The sequence below is a fragment of the Protobothrops mucrosquamatus genome, unplaced genomic scaffold (assembly GCF_001527695.2).
Source record: "Protobothrops mucrosquamatus isolate PMUCROS unplaced genomic scaffold, P.Mucros_1.0 scaffold300, whole genome shotgun sequence".
Classification (NCBI taxonomy): Eukaryota; Metazoa; Chordata; class Lepidosauria; order Squamata; family Viperidae; genus Protobothrops; species Protobothrops mucrosquamatus.
The window spans coordinates 413,358-433,629 of record NW_015386643.1 but is presented as its reverse complement, the minus strand read 5'-3'; the positions used below and the strand labels follow the sequence as shown (position 1 = coordinate 433,629).

Here is a 20,272-nt window from a genome sequence, read left to right as displayed (position 1 = left end):
CTTGCGGGACTGGCCTAGGGGAAACTTTTAGAGGGGGTTTTAATTATATTTTAATTAGATTAAATTTAAATATTTCCTTTTTAACTAATTTTTAAATTTGTAATGTTATTTGTGTATTTTTACCCGATTGTTAGCCGCCCTGAGTCCGCAAGGAGAAGGGCGGGATATAAATTTAATAAAATAAATAAATAAATAAAATTCTTAATATTGCTTATTAATCTGTGCTCAGTCAAACTTGCTCCTTGGATTGTTTCTGATTTTGTTTGCTACTTGAAATCTTTGAGAGACTTCTTCAGGTTCCCCCCTCCCCTAATTTCCTAGTCTAGCTTATATCCTTGCAATTCCTTCTATCCAAGTAATAGTCATCCATCCCGCCTAGTTTTTTGACATCTAGGGAGCTGTCACTTAGCTGGGGCAGAGTTGGCTTGCAAGAGTAGTTGGGCCATCTCCTTCTACTTTACTTCTTCAAGAAAGCGCCATTTAGTTGACTGTGGAGGCGGAAATCCAGCAACTTTACTTGATTGTTGATTCTCATCTTGTGTCAATTGTGAGATGATTTCCTTAAGTTGTAACTAAAATCTAGGAGAATCCCTCCAAAGTCAGCCCTAGATTCTCTTGAAGCATGGGTGGTGAAGAGTCTTATCGCTCAACATCACTGCTTCTCCTTTTCCCATGTGCTTCAATAGAGCCATCAAAGGAGGCTGTGGGGATTTTATCTTGCCCATCAAGTCACCATGAGATCATTGCTTGTTCCCCACGCAATCCTCTCCTTTTGGGATAAAGGGCTGGCAGAGCTACTGGGAACAAAGTTTCCAGGGTTGCAAAAGACAGAGAAGGATGTAGCTGGGCTGGCATTCCTCTCCCTCTCTCTCTCCTCCCTCCCACCCATACATAAGCTTCATTCACCCATCCAGCAAAAGTTCATGGCTGTGTTATACTGCCTTACAAAGGCAGATCTAGAACCAAAGGAAGTTAATTAGCTGGAGAAGCCAAAACATTTGAAAGCACAAATCCATGATCTTACGTGCTAATCATAATTCAGTCCAGTTCTGACATTAGTACCTTGCTTACTTGGCATCCATATCAGAATTGTATACTGGTAGTTCTTAAATGAACTTTGTTTTAATGTCGGCTTTTGAAACTCTTTTAAGAATACTTTACTTAACATTGTTTTTAGTTTTCATTTTATATAGCCATTCTGGGTTCCTTCAGAAGAAAGAGCATTAATAATAATATTATGAAAAATAGCAATAATTAGAAAATGATAATGAGGATAATAATAATGACGATGAAAATGATATACTGCCAAAGGCAGCCCTGAATACTTAGATTTTTGCATTTTCCCCATCACCAGGAGTTAGAGGTAGGTGTCACATATTCTTAAAAAATTGCTCAGGCTTCCATGGTTAAATGGGAACATTATCAAAATTTAACCTGGGCTTTGTTCCCCACATTATCTGTGCAAGCTTTGGGCTGTCTTTGTAACAATGCTCCTATTTGCCTGTGGGGGCAAAGCACTGGAAGAATTCATTCTGGGCTTTATTTTGCCTCCGTAAGCCCTCAGAAGGCAGTTTGAAACAGATAGATTAATGTGTAATTAATATATAGGTGGCATGTCTTGCCCGACTCTAATATCCATGTCCATATAAAGTGTTCAGAGTTGGGAGTGATTGGAATGACAAATACAGGTAGACCTCACTTAACAACTGCCCTGCTTAGTGACTATTCAAAATTATGAGGCTGCTGAAAAAATAACTATTACAAGTCTTCTCACTTATGGCCATCACAGCATCCCCCAGTCATGATTAACATTTAGATATTTTGAAAATGGCACCTATTTATGACAGTTACAGCAACCCAAAGCTGTTAAAGAAAAGTTTAACAATAAATGTTTCTTTCTGAATTCTTCTTCCTCACTGCCATGTCCATCACAACCACACCTGGGTCCTATCTCCACATTCTTTCATCTGACCCTTCACAAGGTCTTTGTATAATTTGTCCAAATAATTTGTCCCTAATTATTTGACAATTTGAGACTGGTCATTTGTATCTCAAGTAAGAATTCTGGCTTGATTTCTTCAGTGACCCACTTGTTTATTTTCTTGGCTATCCACAGTATTCTCAGGAGGTTTTTTTTCCAACATCATTCATTGTTTTAGAAGGTAGAAAAAATAATGATCATAATAGGTTAGCTGAAAATAATAATAAAAATATACATGAAAGGTCTTCAGTTAGGGGGGAAACTGCCATTTATAGATATAGGATAATTATATCTTGGATTCTGGAATTATAGCTAATTACAACTAGATAAGAGTCACTGGTATGTTATGGCTGGCAAATTTTATGCTGCATCAATAGAAATATACATATTAGGGGAAGGAATTGTTCTGTTGCATCCAGTAGTTGGACCCATCTTAAATGGCCTGTCAAGTTCTGAAAAGGAATGAAAGAAACTGAAAAAACAGGTGTAGAAGTCAGCAGTCTAGATGATCTGGGGCTGGGAACAAGTCTTTTGAGGAGAGGTTTTGGGGGCATATTTTAAGCCTTCAGAACGGAAGATATTTATTATTAATTTTTTTCATGCTTTTATCTTATACAACTGATGGCAGCATTCTAATGTTCCTTCTAACTCCAGCAGCATCAGTGGAAAATTGATGGTATGGTAAAAAAAAAAGTGAGATAGCAGCTGCAAAATCAAAGCCTTGCTTTTTTTAAAGAAATGTTCGTGCATGACCTATGTGGAAAAGGACACAACCCATGTACATTAAACTGGGGCAGGACTTTGATTGCAGTTGCCATCTTGACTTTTTCCATTAAAATATTGCTATAAAATTTACATCCCACACTGTTTTATTTCAGTAACACAGTGTTTAGCCAATGCTCATCTTCTTGGAGGAATCACTCCAAAGGCAACCCTATCTTCCAATTTTATGATTCTATGATATATATCAAACTTCAGTTCTAATCTGATGGAAGATGAGAAGATGAGCTGACTTCCTTTATCATTCTTCACTGCAATTTGGCCTTCTCACCTGTTCTCTCAGCCTACCACCCAATTCATAGGTCTGCCTTATTTTTAAAACATATGAGATTTGCTCAGAATCAGCTATCACAACCTAGGTCCAATCTTGTCACCTCTCCTCCTTCCAGAACAGGCCATAGCAATCTGTATCAGTTTGTCTGTGTTCATTCACATCAACACTTTTCCAAATGCCAGCATATTATTCTCAAGGAGTAAAGTATTTCACTTCTGCACCATTTGCAGATACTACGAAGGTGAGGAAAAGGAATGACATGGGCTCTCCTTTCTTGAACAAAGATATAACTTTCTAATGTTAGAAGCAAAATTCTGGGTTTGAATTTAAGCCGGGTCCTCCATAGAACACACAGGGCAAGTTACTTGAAGCAGAGGCTGATATCTGCCTTGGTACTCTCTGAGCTTGGTTGTTTGCTTGCAGATATTGACAACATAAAGTGCAGTAAGCTCTATAGGCTACAGTAGGGGTCTTCAAACTTGGCCCTTTTATGACTTGTGGACTTCAACTCCCAGAATTCCTCAGCCAGGCACACTGGCAAGTTTGAGGACCCCTGGGCTACAGAATCACAGATTTGAGGTGCTTACCTTTATAGGAAAAGCAAATCCTTTTGCTCCTCCCAGGGGTAGAGCCTGCCTTCTAGGAATTATTGGGAACTGCAATTAACTGGATGCCCCAAAACAGGTGTTTTGTTGGTTAGGTACACTGAATTTGTGGGTTTTTCCCACTCATTTACTATATCAACTGCCTTCCTGCTTAATTAACATTGTGGTTGGAGGTGGCAGTCAGAAGGAAGGAGAGAAGGGATCTTTTGATTAATAATAGGTGTGATAGCTGGTATTTATCTGAATGGATTTGCAACCTTTAACCAACTTTATCCTCTGTGTGTAAAGGGTGTCCATATCCAGAAGGGAAGTAGGAGAAGAACAGGCAGAGCTGGGGAGCAGTGTTAAAAATGTCATCAGTTTAGAGTCCTTGGATTGCCACAAGAGATCCAAGTTCACACACGTGAATTCTGTTGATCTTTATGTAGCACCATTTTAGTGCTGACCGTTAATTGACTAGATTCCTGTATAAAGGCTTCAATAAATTATTATGCTGCAACCAATACGAATTGATTCTTTGTGTCTGAATGGGATTTCTAATGGTTTTGAGATGTCTGCCAAATTCTTATTAGTTTCATCCAAGTGTCAAACTTGACCAAAAGGCTCAAGTCATTTTTTTGTTTTGTGGCCTGGGATTTCCTGGGGCCAGGCATGGCCAAGATTGGTGTGTGATCTGGCTAGAAGGCGTCATGGGAGCTTTTTCCTTCTAACAGTACAATTTCATAATTTCTAATACTAATACTAAGTTAGAAGTACCCCAATGTTGTAAGCCGGCAGGAAAGGCTCAGCCAATCTTCAAGAAGTACCATTTCGGACAGCCATTTGTCCGAAATGGTAGGGTTTCCTGCCTGAGCAGGGGGTTGGACTAGATGACCTCCAAGATCCCTTCCAACTTTATGATGATGATGATGATGATGTCTTGGGGTTCTGTACAAACCAACCCATCTATACAGCCGTTTCATTGGTTCTTGTCTAATTCATCTGGGTTTTTTGTCTATTAACACTTATACTCTAATACAGCGGTTCTCAACCTATGGGTCGCGACCCCATTTGGGGTCGATCGACCATTTCACGGGGTCACCAAGCAAGGCTGTCCGCCATTTTTTTCCCCTTTTCCTTGGGCTGGGCCAGCTGGTGGTCGGCCTGCTCCGTCTCTGCCGCTTGCCAGCTACGCCTCGGCCGGCGCAGGGGGCAGAACCACGCATGCACGGCGCTCCTGGGCAGGGAAAGTCCTCAACTTACGACCGGTTGGGTAGTCCTCGACGTACGACCGGTTTAGTCCTCGACTTATGACCGGTTGGGGGTCGCGGCATTAAAAAGGTTGAGAACCACTGCTCTAATAAAAGTAATGTAAATAGAAATTGGGCTAAATTATTTTAGTGTTTTATGTTTTATTTGTCAAATAATCAAGGGAGGTGAATGGGAGAGTCTAATCATTGAAGCCTCAGTCTAGCTGTGTGGAAAGGGTGGATAATTACAGTATAGGAAACATATAAGAGAGTATCTGTAGCTCAGAGTTGAACTGTGGAGTTCTTGGTTGTTTCCTTGCAGATATTTCATTACCCAACTAGCTAAAATCTTCAGTGCGACTGAGTATGGCGTTGGTTGCCTATTTATACATAATAGCTTGCCCTGCAGCAAAGGGATGCTCAATGATTGCATTTCACCTCCAGTCGTAACTTTCCTATTCAACAACTTCCTAGGGTAGTTTCTAAAGTCACAACCTGAGCGTATGTTCAGAGCATCCAAAGTGTGTGTCCACGGCCAAAAATTAGGCAGCCAGACTGAACCGTCTTGAAGGCTGTTACAAATATTGCACGGCTTCTCAATTAAACCCTAAATCATAATCGAGCCGGAGGGGAGCAAAAGCGACAGACATTGAGAAAAACAAAGAAAAGGGGACGCCAATGCAGAAACCTGTACGCCACCACCTCCTTAACCCGTTCGCCATCCCTGCCCCAAAGGCAAGTGGATTCGCCCAACCCCCTCCTGTGATCTTCACTGACCAACCGCTCTCCAACAACCCCGCCCAATCGTTCGCCCCAGTTGGTTCACCCACCCCGAACGGAATGGTCTCGCCCAGTTTCTACGGAGGGCGGCGAATGGTTTCCCTCGCGGAGGGGGAGCGGCGCCGCGAGGTGACAGCATCAGGCGGCGTCCTGGGAGAGAGAGAGAGACAGAGCGACAGACCGGGCTCAGGACGTGGGAAGGGCGTGGCCGGGCAGCCTTAGAGCCAGGTGAGGTGGAGAGGCGCTCTGGCCGGCCGTTGGGGGCGTGCAAGGAGATCCCGCCCCCGTCCAGCCCTGCCATCCTCCAAACCCCCCCCCCTTTTTTTTTTTTTGCTGACGATCCGACATTGCTGCCTTCACTCAAGGTCCTGGTTGCCTTTGGCTCCAGATAGCTCGTCTTGAGCAGGTCGCCCCCAGCCCGTAGCAGAGGGGCAGCGGCGAACCTTGTCCTGAGCCGCCGTCATTTCATCTGGACTGGACCCTGTAAGGGTGGGGAAGTGACTCTTTTAGTTGCAGGTTGGGTGGGTGGGTGGATGAGAGGGTAGTCCTTGTCATCTTGGCAACGCGGATAGGCGAGGGGAGGTTTTGAAGTGCAGCATCACCGCATTTCTAGAGGGAACGCGTTCATTCTTTGTCCTATCTTCTGCTAACAGTGTTTCTCAACCTTGACAATTTTAAGGCATGTGGACTTCAACTCCCAGAATTCCACAGCCAGCATTGCTGGCTGTGGAATTCTGGGAGTTGAAGTCCACATGGCTTAAAATTGTCAAGGTTGAGAAACACTGTTAACAAGATCCGGGTGATCAGAAGGGTCAAAGAAGGTGTTGTGAGCAGAGGGGGATGTGTGTCTGCAAAGAGACACACCTCAGATCTGCACCTGACAGTGCTGCCAGGTTTATTCCGAAGTAAATCCCACTAAGGTCAGCCAGCGTGACCCTCAGGTAAGCCTGTGGAATTGCAATCTGGCTTTGCTGATGGTTGTAGAAAGATTCTGTCAAAACGAAGCTGATGGCTCCGATGCAATAGCAGTGCTGTTAGTGAGGAAAATGCTTTCAGAGAAAGAACTGATGCCAATGGGAGAAAGACCATTGTTTGGTTCTGATCATAGTCGGATGTTTGGGTAGAAATGGGACAATTTCTGTCCCTGTTATTTTAATCATATTTGAACCGCTTTCTGCTGTTGTTCCATTTCTGTGAAAGATAAACTGTAACTCTAATTTTGTTTACTTTGAGATTTATAAAACAATGTATCTTTCTTCTTTGGAGTCCTATTTGTTTCCACAGGTATGGATTTGGGGCAGTTTGCATTTTAACTGATAAGCCTACACTTAGGAGAGGAGTTGTGTATTGCTGGGTTCGCCAATCATAATTTTATTAACTACAGTGTATTGAATACACCACAATGTTTTGCACAGATAACAATAAGCCATAGACAATGGTTTATAAACCACAGTGGCTGGATTCATCCAGTATGCTAAGCTTAAAATGAATGAATTGTGTTACGGCTTAGCACAAAGAGTGAATCCCCCATTATTAATTTAATACATGTATATCCCATTAAATCAAACAAAACTCTTGAAACTTTATATGACACATATAGAAACTATTCGAAATATGTCCAGTGAATCTATATTACAAATATCTAAAATCAAATAAAACAACAAAAATAGATATGATAGGCAACACTGCCATGTTAAGCCACATATAAACAGTTAGGTCTAAGTTGTGAATACTCTGCAAATGAGTTGGTTTTTTGTTTGTTTTCATTTTTTTGAAATGAAATTAAGGAGAGGACTCATTTAATTCCCACTGCAAGGCTGTTCCTGAGAACCAGCATTGCTAGTGAAAAGCAGCATTGTTTAGCTTCAGCAGCTCTTTCTTACTGGAAGCAAGAAACTACATCCTTGATGACATTATTTGTTAGAATGTCAACTGGAAACTCCAACCATGGAGATAACTAGATACCGATAAGGGTTGTATAGGTCAAGAGAAATCACTCAGTGACAGCTAAGATTTTCTCTTCTTAAGCAACCGCTTTCTTGGTGATTATTTCAGAAACAAGATATTTAGATATAGGGTGATTTCAGAATTGAATGTTCTGGAAAGTTATGGAACTTTCTCTAACGTGTGTTTGGTTTTCTTTCATAGGATTGAAGGAGGCAGTATCTCAATGGCTTCTGATTTGGGAAATGGCTCAGTATTGGACCCCAAATCTGTGCCTGCTTTGGACATTGAAGCTCCATTGGTAAAGTAAACCTGTTGTTGTGATGGAGACTGTGGGAGTCAATAGTTCACTGGGAGTATGGTTAGCTGAGCAAGGCAGCTTCCCTTTCTGTCCCATGGGAGAGAGGAGAGCCTTTCTACTTCTGTTGCAAGGAGGTGTATCAAAATAATGTCCTCTTGGTTTCCCTAGAAAAAGGCTAACAGGAAGGGAGGGCTTCCAGAGGCCAAGCGGAAAGGACGGGCAAAAAAGATGAACAAAGATGCTGAAGATCTGCTTTTGGGCCTGCAGCGACTGGTAGGTGTTCCCTTCAATTCCCAAGCTCTGGCCTGAAAAAGCAGCTATGGATTCTTCATTCACTCTTGGGAGAGAACTGGAAGATGCAAGTCTTGCAGTGATGGTAGAAATGAGGTCATAATGAGTGGCACTTTTAAATAGTTCAGGGTCTTTTGTAACTGTGTTGCTGAGAGAGATGAAAGCACCACTTAAATTTTGTTAAGATGACTGGCCAGAACTTAAAAGAACCTAAGACTTTATTCTTTATCCTGAAAAAAAGATGTGTTTTTATTACTATAAGCATTAGAGGAAGCCATATGATTTTGCTCCTGATGATGAAAAGATACTCTGCTCATGTGTAGATGTGTTTTCTTTTTATGGTCCTTTAGCAATAAGAGGGATTCTTCTTTAGGATCCCAGCCAGTTTTCTGCTTTTCTGCTGATCTGCTTTTCCCTCACCTAAATTTTCTGGTCCTTCTCAACTGACAGTCTGTATTCATTTACTCAATTCTCTCAATTTACTCATAATATATTTTCTTAAAATAATTTAACAGTGGTGTTAAACTAGTTAGCGGTATATATAATGCCTAACGCAAGCACATATACACTAAAATGGAATAAGGAAAGTAATTCATTTTAAGAAACTCAAATATGAATGCTTTCTTTGAGCTGTCCTCAAGTCTGCTGATAAATCTATCTTGAGATTCTGTGATTGGCAGTTTTATAAATGTAAATAATAATATGATGAACCATAATATTCAACACTACATGGGCATTGACAAAATCACTATTAATTGCAAAATCAATTGCAAAATGCAGCTTTACTTGGAACAGCTTACAGCCTGTGAGGATACCTTTAACACCATCAAACAAGAACATCTGCCTATCCCAGGAAGGACTCAATAGGTAGATAAAAATGCAAACTCCAGTCTAAACATCTGGCAGACCATGACAAACTACAGTAATAATATTGATTAACATTACTTAATTATATTAATTTATAAGAGTTGGAGAAAAATCACAAAATATAAAGACCTACAAAAAGAAATAAGAACTACTATGGCAATAGAAAGCAAAGATAGTACCAATAATAATAGGTAGCTTGCGTGCAATTCCAAAACTCCTGCAGCACCACTTCAACACCATGGGCATTGACAAAATCATCACCAGTCAATTGCAAAGGCAGGTTTACTTAGAATAACTTCATCCTGCAATGATACCTTTAACACCATGAAGCAATAACATCTGCCTATCTCATGTCTCAATAGGTGGATAAAAATGCCAAATCCAGTCTAAACATCTGGCTGACTGCAACCATCCATAATAATAATTTATCCTCTTACACAAGATCCAATCTGGGCCAGTCACTGGGACCAAAGTTTACTCTTCTGAGCTTTTGGACTCGTGCTGATGCCCATCCTCAGGGAACGTCTCTCTACCAGAATGTGTAAACTATTAAACTATTGCACTCATCTAGTATTTAGTCCAACATATTTGGAGAGCATCAGGTTAGGAAGAGCTAATAGAGGAGACTTTGTCATGTCTAATTTTGCTCCTGTGAGCAAGAATGAGAGGGAGAGAGTAGTAAGGCATGGCCTTATTGGGGAGGGTTAGGATTAGAATGTTTTTCCTGCATGCACCACTTTCATGTTGTTCTTTCTTAAATAGGATCTTACTTCAGAATGTGCTGCTCCCTTAGGAACTGGACTGATTTGGGATAATCGAATGACCGAATTTTGCTGCCCGTGGGATGAAAGGTATCTAGGGTGAAAGGACGGGGTTTTGAGCCTTAGTATAACAGTTGAGATGTATTGTTTTAATTTTTAGGTCTCTTAACTTTCAGGATTTTTTTTTCAGTCTCTTAATCTCAGTTTTGCATGCTCTTAATCCGAAAAGACTTTATCTGCCTTTCATTTCCACTCTCTTATAATAAATCATTCATTAGATATTCTTTATACTTTTTCAGCCAGTGAAAGTTTCTTAAGAATGGTGGATATTGGTCCTCGGTGTGGGGTAGATGAAAATCTCAACAGCATCCCAGAGATTAAAAGTAAAACGAAATACTTGTATAACAAATAATATTTCACAAAGAGTCTTCTTGAAGTGCAACTGGCTTTGCTTTTAAACCAATATCAGTAGACAAATTAATGAAGGATTGGTAGCTCAACCGGGAACTATACAGGATGGCCATATTCAGAAACAGTGAGCTTTAGAATCCCAGATGCTGAAAAGTTAGGTGAAATGAATGAATTACTGAATGAAATGAAAAGGATTTTTCCTTTCTATTTTGCTTCAGAATTTCCTCCAGACAGGTGGCCAGCGAGTGCTAGAAGCAAGCACCGAACTTTCCGCTTCATCAGCACTCAGTTTAATCAATACAGTTAGGATGAAAGTGAACATGACTCTGATTTGCTGGTGATTTTCATAAATTCTTCTAAGGTGCAAATACATATTTTCTGTAAATAATAATAATAATAATAATAATAATAATAATAATAATAATAATAATAATAATAATAATAATAATAATAATAATAATAATAATAATAATAATAATAATAATAATAATAATAATAATAATAATAATAATAATAATAATAATAATAATAATAATAATAGCAGCAGCAACATAACACCCCGGACTTAACAATTGTCGATAAGAAAGACAAAAAAGTCTGGATAGTGGACGTGGCAGTGCCTGGAGACAGCAGAATAGACGAGAAAGAACTGAAGAAGATAACAAAATACAAAGACCTACAAATAGAAGTAGAAAGACTGTGGCAAAAGCAAGCAAGGGTAGTACCAATAGTAATAGGCGTCTTGGGTGCAATCCTAAAACAACTGGAGCACCACTTGAACACCATTGGCATTGACAAATTCGCTATTAGTCAATTGCAAAAGGCGGCCTTACTAGGAACTGCTTTCATCCTGCGACGATATCTGTAATACCATCAAACATCCACATCTGCCTATCCCAGGTCCTTGGTAAGGACTCGATAGGTAGACAAAATGCCAAATCCAGTCTGAATTGTGCGATGATCCATAATAATAATATTGCTGGAAGGGACCTTGGAGGTCATCAAGTCCAACCCCCTGCTCAGGCAGGTAGAACCTCATTTCAGTAATCATGGATTTGGAGTTTTTGTTTTGTTTTTGATCAATTGTAATTGCTCAGGATTTTTTTAAATACAAGAAAATGAATTGGCTGTGTGAATAAAACTGTCATTTAGTAACGAAGGGCCAAGTAATCTCCCTGCTTCATGCAAGCTAGGGAGGGCCAGGCACCTGATGCTTTCTATAGGTTTCAGATTTCCTCTCCCATCTGCCTCAGCCAGTGGATCTATAATCCAAAATAAAAATATCAAGTTGTCTTCCTTGATGTAGGTCTTTATCTGAATGGAACAAAGCAATAAAACAAGAAGAGAGAGGAATAAAGCAATGAAACAAGAGAGGAAAGCATCTCCCATAGATCAAGATGAGGCAGTTTGGGAATGCCAGATAACCAAAAGGAAAACATCTCCCATGGGTACTTTGAGGACAAATCAATGAGAATTGTTTGAATAAAGATAACAGGCTGTGATTCAAAACCGAAATCATTATATCTCTATTTATCAACTTGATTTAACTCATTCCATTCATCTAAAAACTGATTTCCCCCACATCTGGTTTACCTCAAAGGCTGACACCAGCATGGTGTTTGTAACTATAGTGCCTTGTACTGAATGGAGCATTATTTTATTTCATTTGCTTTGGGGGGGAAAAAACCCCAATAACAATGGTGAAAAGTGGTTGCAGAGGACGGAGAATTCCTCCCTCAAGGACCTTTTTATAAAGGGAAGATTCCTTCCATTTAGAGCATGGAGATACTTTCTCTAATCATTGGAATGGGGGTGGGGGGTAGGGCTTCCCTTGCCAAAACCAATATATCGTTTATTCTTGTTTTGCTGAACTGATTTTTTGATTGCCTGGAGTATCTGTTTAGATACTAAAAAGTGCCTTCAAACTTCCAGTGCCTACAAACGTCTGCCATATGTTGCTTACTTGAAATACCCATGAAAGCAGTGAAACTTCCTTCTAAATAGACAGTCAAAGGACATGGATAGGAGATAGATTTCTCAAGATCAGAGAGTTGGATTAGGATGATTAATGAATCCTTTGAAATGCTGGAAATGATTGTAGATTTCCACCCTCCAGCCCAATATTCTGCCTTGGAAACACCATTGTATATACCTGGCCAAAATATTGTACAGGTAGTCCTTGGCTTATTTCAATTCATTGAGCAACTGTTCAAAGTTATGATGGCATTGAAAAAAATGGATGTACAACCAATCCTTGAAGTTCTAGATATTGCAGCCTCCCCACAGTCACGTGATGGCAATCTTGGGCACTTAGGTGTCTCATTTGCAATCAGGGAGCTGCAGTCATATCGCCATTTGCAACCTTCCCTGCTGGGTTTCCACAAAGTAAGTGGGAATGCCAGCACGGAAAGTGAGATGTTACTCAGGTAAGTCACTCCCACCTTTTCTCCCACCGGCACCAATCTCCCGCAGTCCTGCCCAACCCATGCACAGCCTTTGCCAGCTGTCCCAGGCCATCCCATAGCTTCCCCCATCCCCCTGCAGAACTCTCTCACTGTTTACCTGGGACCTCTGTCTCTTCCCACTTAATGACCTGCATATCTTGAGGGAGTACAGCACATCTTAGACTTCTTGGAGACTACATTCCTTAGTGATGACGATCGTGTTCCCGTTTGTTTCCCGTCATAACCCAAGGATTACCGATAAGTGAATGCACTTCCAGGAAGCTTGTTTTCAGTTTTGATTGTGTCTGGGTTCACTCATTTTGTAGCACTCTGGATTTTACAAGAAAATAAGGTGGAAGAAAGGTTCTTGTGTAAAATCATATGGCAGGAAATGTGAGGCTGTAATAGTCCATGTCCCTGCTGGACTGCTTCTCCCTTTTGTAATCAGCTGAAAGCAGTATTAAAAGTCTGAAGTGAATATGTTTCATCATTCCAAACCGTTGATTTTTTTTCCTGGCAGAGGGAGGAAGAGTAACCTTGGTTTGGATGTGGGTAAATATATAATTCTGTTCTTATTTCCCTTTGTGCTGCCTGTAACTCTGTGGTGTGTGTGTTTATTCCACCCACTTGGCTCACTTTTCCGTGTAATCTCAACATAATTCCCTGGATATGATGACCATGATCCTTTTATTTCTTCCTTGATTCCCCATCGGATTCTTCATCTCCAGTCCTAAATAGCAGTCCTATACCCTTGATCCTTGTTCATTGTTCATTGTTCATCCATCTTAAAATAACATCCTTCTTTGTTAAATGCAATCATTCTTAAACTTTGGGCAAGAAATGCCATTGGGTAATGCTGACTGGAGTCCTAACGCCTGTTACATGAAAGGAAGCCCTAATGAACACAAGCAAATTCACTTCGTATTAAGCTCAAAATTGGATCTTATCCATTTTCATTTAGAACATCATTAGATACTTAAGTAGACTCAGAGTGTAACTTTCCTGTCTTGATTTCTGTACAGATCCTTACCCATTTTGCCCTTTCTAATTTAACAGTATTATGGGAAACATGTGAAGCAGAAGAGACTCACTCTAGATGGGCAACAAAGAGATGGATCAATCACGATATGCTGCATACTTGAATGATTATTTGCGGCTTATAACCAATCACATTGAGAACATCCATAAATTTAATATAGATTCATGTAATGGTCTGTGGGAATATCCTTGAAAGACAGGAGAAGGAAGAACCGAAGCCGGGGACAGGTCAGATAAGAGACATCTCAGCCCACAGAAGAAATGGGGACATAAGTGTCTCAGAAGAGACTCCCTAGTTTTTTCGACTGTAAAGGTGAGGGGAGAGAAATGTGCTTTCATGCTTACAAGATTTTTGACAATAAAGATAGTGTTAGTACTAATGGCACTGGCTTCCTATCTGGACTGTCTTGAAGGGCTGATGTTTAAAATGTTAGAATATTTACTGCTATCTTCCATTAAACGCCAGTTCCCAAATGCCCACAGAAGAGGATGTCTTCAACCTGTTTCCTAATAGGGTGAGGACTAGTTTGAGCTCAGGGGGTGAGCAAAAGTCAGGGGCTGCCACTGAAAATGCCCCTCATAGGTCCCCACTCGCTGGCTCTCTCTAGGAGTGGGCACCTATAGCATCTTTTCCTAGGTAGATTCTACCTTAGAAGAAGGGGTCATGAAGGCATTAAAAAAGCATAGAGGTTAACCTGCAAAAGTGATATCCATTCTGATAATATTAGAGTCGTTTTGCAAAATCAACAAAGCAAAGGGACTAGATTAATAATTTTAATATACTATTACAAGTTTTATTTTGTCCTTTGCAAGTGTGAGTAGGCCCAAAGTATAAGCAACGAAAAGAATTTCCCTGCTTCTAGAAAATGGCTGTCTTCAGTGGAATAGGAAAGGAGTTAATAACCTTTTAAAAGTTAGCTCTTTTCTATATATAGGTGTTCTAAATTTGTGAGAGCACTGCATCAGCACTTCTATATTTGCAATAACTGTTGACTCTTCATTTCCGGTCTGTACAGCTCTAAATCACTCTCCTCATAATATCAGTGAATTTGTGATCTACATTTACAAGCCCTATAACAGGACTTTTCAAACTGCCCCCAGATGTATTGGACAACTTCCATCATTTCCCACTCAGCTATCACCACATAGAGAGGGGGATGATGAGAGTTAAAGTCAAAATATTTGTAGAGCGTCAGCTTAGGAAGAACTGACTTTGATAAGGTCTAGAAATATTTCTAAAAAGTCTACTTTGGGGCATACAAGAGAGGACTCGTCCTTATGTTCCTAATTTCAGCACAAAGATGTTTATCTTAGTCACCTGTGGAGATAGCTAACATTCATATTTAGCTGTTCTGATTTTAAAGTAGTGTTTTTTCTTTCTCTCTTGACACAAATGTTACCAGACAAACATTCTGCATTGCCTCATTTTCTATGTTCGGGGTGATGTAGTCGGAGGCTGAGAACTATCTAGCTTTCCTTTGCCGCCACATTTAGCATGCTTCAAGTTTGACCAGTGCTTCATGACGCACCAACATAGGCTAGTGTTCTTCTGGAAGAGCCACAGATTTTTCTTTAAAAAAACCCAAAGTATATTTTTACTGGTCTTTTGAAAGGACAGCAAACCTGTTTTAAAAAACAGAACTAATGTGTTCCGCATGCAAGGTTGATTTTAATCAGAGAAGCGAGCTCGGCTACCAGCTGTGTGTCTGATTCCGAGCCAAATTACAGGTTTCTCATTGCTTCTGCTGACAAAAACTTTTGTGTGGCCCATACTTCCTATTGCTTTTTTTTTTTTTTTTTTACTTTGGATGGGAGGTACCAGTTATCTACTCCAGTGACATTGTGTGAATTTGTAAGATACTTCTCAGTTTGCAACTATTTGCTGTCAGGATTGCCAGCGCTTAGCTGATGGGGGACATTTGGGAAGTAGCATGAAATAGCACAAAGCATTAAGTGAGGCTAAGTTTCAGTTTTGCTTAGTGATTTCAATTTTGCTTAGTGATTTTTTTTTTTAGCAGTATAAGTCTTTTGATTTCATCCCTACTGTCAAGGTTCCGACATACAGACAAATAAAGCAGAACTCCGAGGCTTGCAAATTCCTCAAAGAACATGTTTATTAGTTACAAAGCATTGGCACGTCAAAAGTGAAACCAAGTCTGGAGATACACGTAACAATTCCCCAATACAAAGTTAAAAAATCCCTCCCCTATAGCTATGCAAGCAACTATGTTCCCCAATACATCTTCTTGGCGGGCTTTTTACACAACACCCAGCCTGTAGTCTCGGGAGCAGCCAATGACCTTGGTTCCCACGGAACAAAAGATTATTTTGACTAGCGAAGCACCTGGCAATCCCCCTCCCTCCATTCTATGTGGCAACCGAAAATGAGTAGGAATCATGGCTGCAGCCATGCTCGTTTGTAGAGTTGACACCTAGTTCCAAAATGTTATTTCCATGGAGGACCTTAAAAAGCCACCACCCGCAATAGATGAAGAATTTGTGTCAGTATTGCTTGGGATTGCTTAGCTAATGTCTCTGCTTCACAGCAGTTATACTACTAGGCACATACTACTTCTATTGATTTAAAGGCCACAGCAGATTTTGCATGTTGTCTGGACCACACTTTGAAAATATGCCTCCCTAAGTCAGTTTTAGGAGGGAATTTTTCCAGACGTTTTAACAAATCAAATGTTTGTGCTTGACAAGAGCTCTGAAATTCTAAAGAGCAGTTTTTTCTCAATACGCTGTCCTTTAGAATTGTCAGGATTATGCTGCTAGAATTGTCCAGTGTTGCCTCCAGTAAACTACCTGGAAACGCTGAGCTGTCTTGTTCTTCTGCCTCTGAAGGAAACTGTGTTGGTGTAAGTGCTGGATGAGCTGCAAATGGACCTGATTCTACAGTTCTTCAATTGTTTTGAGGAAGAGAAGGGTGAAAAGTGCAGAGCTAGCTTCACAGCTAAGTGTATAGAAGGTCTTACCTGTAGAAGTCATATAGAGGAATATCTACATGCCCTTGGTTTCAGGGTGTTCCCAAAATAGTACATCTTCACCATAAGATCTGGAAACTCTTTCAGTGTAGCAAATTCAGCCCTGCTAATATATCTGTGTGAAATGCCCGATCCTCCGTAAATTACCATCTTCTGCACAATCTCGGTTATGCAGATTCAAAAGACTTTGCTCTCACAGGCATTCCCAGATTATTTCCTGAATGTGGCCTCTGCTCCCTAGCACTAACTGTTGTAGCCCTACCGTCTTCCTTCCACTTTATTTCCTCCTGTTCTCATCCTTTTATTCTGCTCCACTTGTTATGCTGATACCTATTACAAGGGTTTAAATGCCCTCTGCCATTCTTCATAGTTGACACTCCCCTATCCTTTTCCCTTCTTGCTTTTTTTTACTGCATTCCTGAATTATTCAGATAAATTCTGGGTTCTGGAGAAAGATTACCAGCCCACCCTTGTTTTTTTCTTCTCCAAACCATCTCAACTCCACTACTTGCCTCCTAGTTAAGGAGTTGTTGATCTGTCTCTACATATCCCCTTTGTTGTCTTTTTTTTTCTAGTTTCCCAGAGTGCCCAGAGCGGTTGGTGACTATTCGGGACAAACTGCTTCAGTATGAACTGTTGGAACGTTGTGTCCCAGTTTTGGTAAGTGAGGGAGCAGATGAGAACAAGCAAGAATTGGTAGACCCGTTTAGGATACATTGCAGTGAGGCAGTAGTTAGAGTAGAAGTAGGCAACCTGCAGCTCTGTGTGGCTACCCAACTCCTTTTTTTCAGCCCTTTGAGCTCCACTCCGTTTTTTATTGTGGGGTGGGAAGCACAAAAACTGCCAAGTCCACCTAACAGATAAGGCATTTAAAAATAAATAAATTAAATCTAGTATCTATCAAAACCTCAGCCTGATCTTCTAAGAGAATAGAAAAGGCTATGATCTGGCAGTGGCTGCCCCCATTTGAATCATCATCCCCACCTGCAATGGTCTCAAACCATTAAGGGCTGCCCCCAGCCACCAAAAAGTCCCCCCCCCAGTTTAGAAAATCAGTGCTTGGGGAGAGATGAGTTGGACATCTACGACATGTCCTGAGGTCCTTGGAGAAATCAGGGAATGCAGATAAGCAACCAGTAGAGAATGAAATGTTTATATTCTTATCTCTCCTGGCAGGGCCGAGAAATTTCTGAGGAAGAGATCCTCTTGGCTCACAGGTGAAAGCAAATCTTGGAGTTGTGGCCGAGCTGAGGGGTGGGAGGCAGTGACTGAGCTTCAGCTGAAAGCATGTGTATATCTCTTTCTTAACAGTCAAGAATACTTGACGCTCATGAAATCAACTGAAACAATGAGTGAGACCGAGTTAAGGTCTCTGGCAGATACCTTTGATTCTGTTTACCTGCATCCAGTGAGTATCTTCAGTGAGTTATGTTTAAAGGCAGAAATGTCTACCTTTTGTAACTAAAATACTTGGTGCAGAGTTGGCAGGCTGTACCTTTGGAAACTTGTGTTGTTGTTTTTTTCTGAATTGCAGGCAGCACTGAGTTGGGGAATGCCATTCACTCTAATGCTGGGTTAGACATATGCTTGCCTAATATCCATGGGGCAAAACCAAGACGATGGGTATAATTTATACTGTATAAATACTTTGCATAGCAGCACATCTAAAAGCTGTTGCAGTCATGTTTTGGCATCTTCTTATGGAACATTCTTGGAGAAACATGGGCACGTGGGATGAAATTCTCCAGAAATAATAGTATCACAGTTCTGAGGAAGGAAGATCTTGGAATAAGGGAGGATAGAAATGATATTGTTAGATCTTCCACATCCTGTATTTTTTTTTCCTCCATTGCTATGTGTTTTCTGATCCTTGTAAATAAAGTTCCCCATTCTTGAGTATCAGAATTTTTTCTCTGACATTAATTAAAGAGTGGGAGGGAGTATGTTTAAAACCCATTTCTGGGGGGGGGGGATTTTAGTATAGTAATTAGAACAATAAATTATAATTTTTCCACCGCTAATTCTACATTATTTAATATAATCTGCTACTGGATTTGTGGCTTCTTGGGTTTTTTTTCTTTGCACCTGCTGATGAACACATCTATCCATGTCCTGTTTTGTTTTGCTTTTTCTGAGGGGGCGGAGCTAACAACAAGCAATTTAATAAGAATCTAGAGTTCCATCTGTTCTTCTGCATCAGGAGAAACCGTGATACTATAGTAGGGTTTGCTAACCTGATTTTCTATTCCTGCCAAAGAATTTCTACCGCTGTGCCTGCCTTGCTGCTGGTTCTGTCTTGCAACTTGTGGAGAAAGTATGGTCTGGAGAACTCCGTAATGGGCTAGCTGTGGTCAGGTAAGGTGCAAATAGAGATTATTTTCACTTTTGCTTGGCTCAAAATGGTAATGGTATATGCCAGTAGTGGCGAACCTATGGCACGAGTGCCAGAGGCGGCACTCGGAGCCCTCTCTGTGGGCACGCATGCCGTCGCCCCAGCCCTGCCTCCCCCCATGGCCCCCTCCTCACCAGCAGCCCCCCCAGAGGAGAGTCGCCCCTGGGTACGGCCCACGCAGTGAAGCACAGCCAAGCACATGGCAGCTGGGCAGCAGGGACAAAACTCCACCCTCGTACCCCATTGCATGCAGATGATGCTGTGGGGCGCGGGAGGAGAGCGTGGCCAACATGGCGGTGCAGGGCCGCCTGAGTGATCTGCAGCGGGCCATGGAGGTGGTGAGTGGCCCTGTGGGTGGTGTGGGGGTGGAGCAGGGTGGGGATGGAGTGGGGGCAGGCCAGGGGGCGGGGCGGTTTTGGGTCACTCGGTCTCTAAAAGGTTTGCCATCACTGGTATATGCTGTGCCCCTTACCAGGCCTGTCAGATGGTATATTTACCTTTAATAACTCCCTTGGCAGTAAGGGAAGGGGCATATTCTCACAGTGGTTTGTGTACAGTTCAAGCCCAAAAGAATAACTTCTATTTGTTATCTTTTTATTTATAGCCAGTAGAGAAGAGATTTCCCTTATCTACAAATCAGACTTTCTAATCCGCTGCCTTCCAGATGTGTTGGACTTAACTCTCAGAATCTGGTTGGCCACACTAGCTAGGGATTCTGGGAGCCAGTTCATATCCAGAGGGCCTCACGTGGGGAAGGTTACATTAAATAGCAACAGGGTATAACTACAGTAAAGCAGATGGAAAAGAAAAAAAATAGGGTAATATCCCTAGTGGATAACACAGTTCAGATAGTCTTTGACTTACAACTGATCATTTAACAATCATTTACCGTCGCCACAGCATCGGAATGTAAAGCACTTCTAGCCATTGTAAAATGTTGTGTTTCTGCCCCTCTGATCACATAATCCCATTTCAGATTCTTGGTAACGTATTCACGTTTATGAGTGATTGTTAAGTGCCTTGCGATCATCTAATTGTCATTTGCAATATTCTCTGCTTGCTTGTCCAGAAAGCCAGCGGGGAAGCTGATAGAGAAGGTTGCAAGCAGAGGGGGGTATTAGATTTGAGGTTCATTCTCCCAGCAAGCTGAGGGATTTTCCCTCCTGTCGAGGAGAGGAGAAATTGTC

At 41.1% G+C, this 20,272-nt stretch overlaps 1 protein-coding gene across 1 annotated transcript in view; it reads left to right on the top strand.

The window, feature by feature from the left end:
- Positions 1-7,803: 7,803 nt before the first annotated feature.
- HDAC6 (histone deacetylase 6) overlaps positions 7,804-20,272 on the top strand; it is a 37,416-nt gene continuing 24,947 nt past the window's right edge. Inside the window, exons 1-7 of the mRNA XM_015814949.1 lie at positions 7,804-7,894; positions 8,063-8,167; positions 9,815-9,903; positions 17,269-17,353; positions 17,870-17,910; positions 18,005-18,101; positions 18,951-19,048. Coding sequence (XP_015670435.1) covers positions 7,820-7,894; positions 8,063-8,167; positions 9,815-9,903; positions 17,269-17,353; positions 17,870-17,910; positions 18,005-18,101; positions 18,951-19,048 — 590 coding nt within the window. The 5' untranslated portion in view covers positions 7,804-7,819. The remainder of the gene's footprint in view (positions 7,895-8,062; positions 8,168-9,814; positions 9,904-17,268; positions 17,354-17,869; positions 17,911-18,004; positions 18,102-18,950; positions 19,049-20,272) is intronic.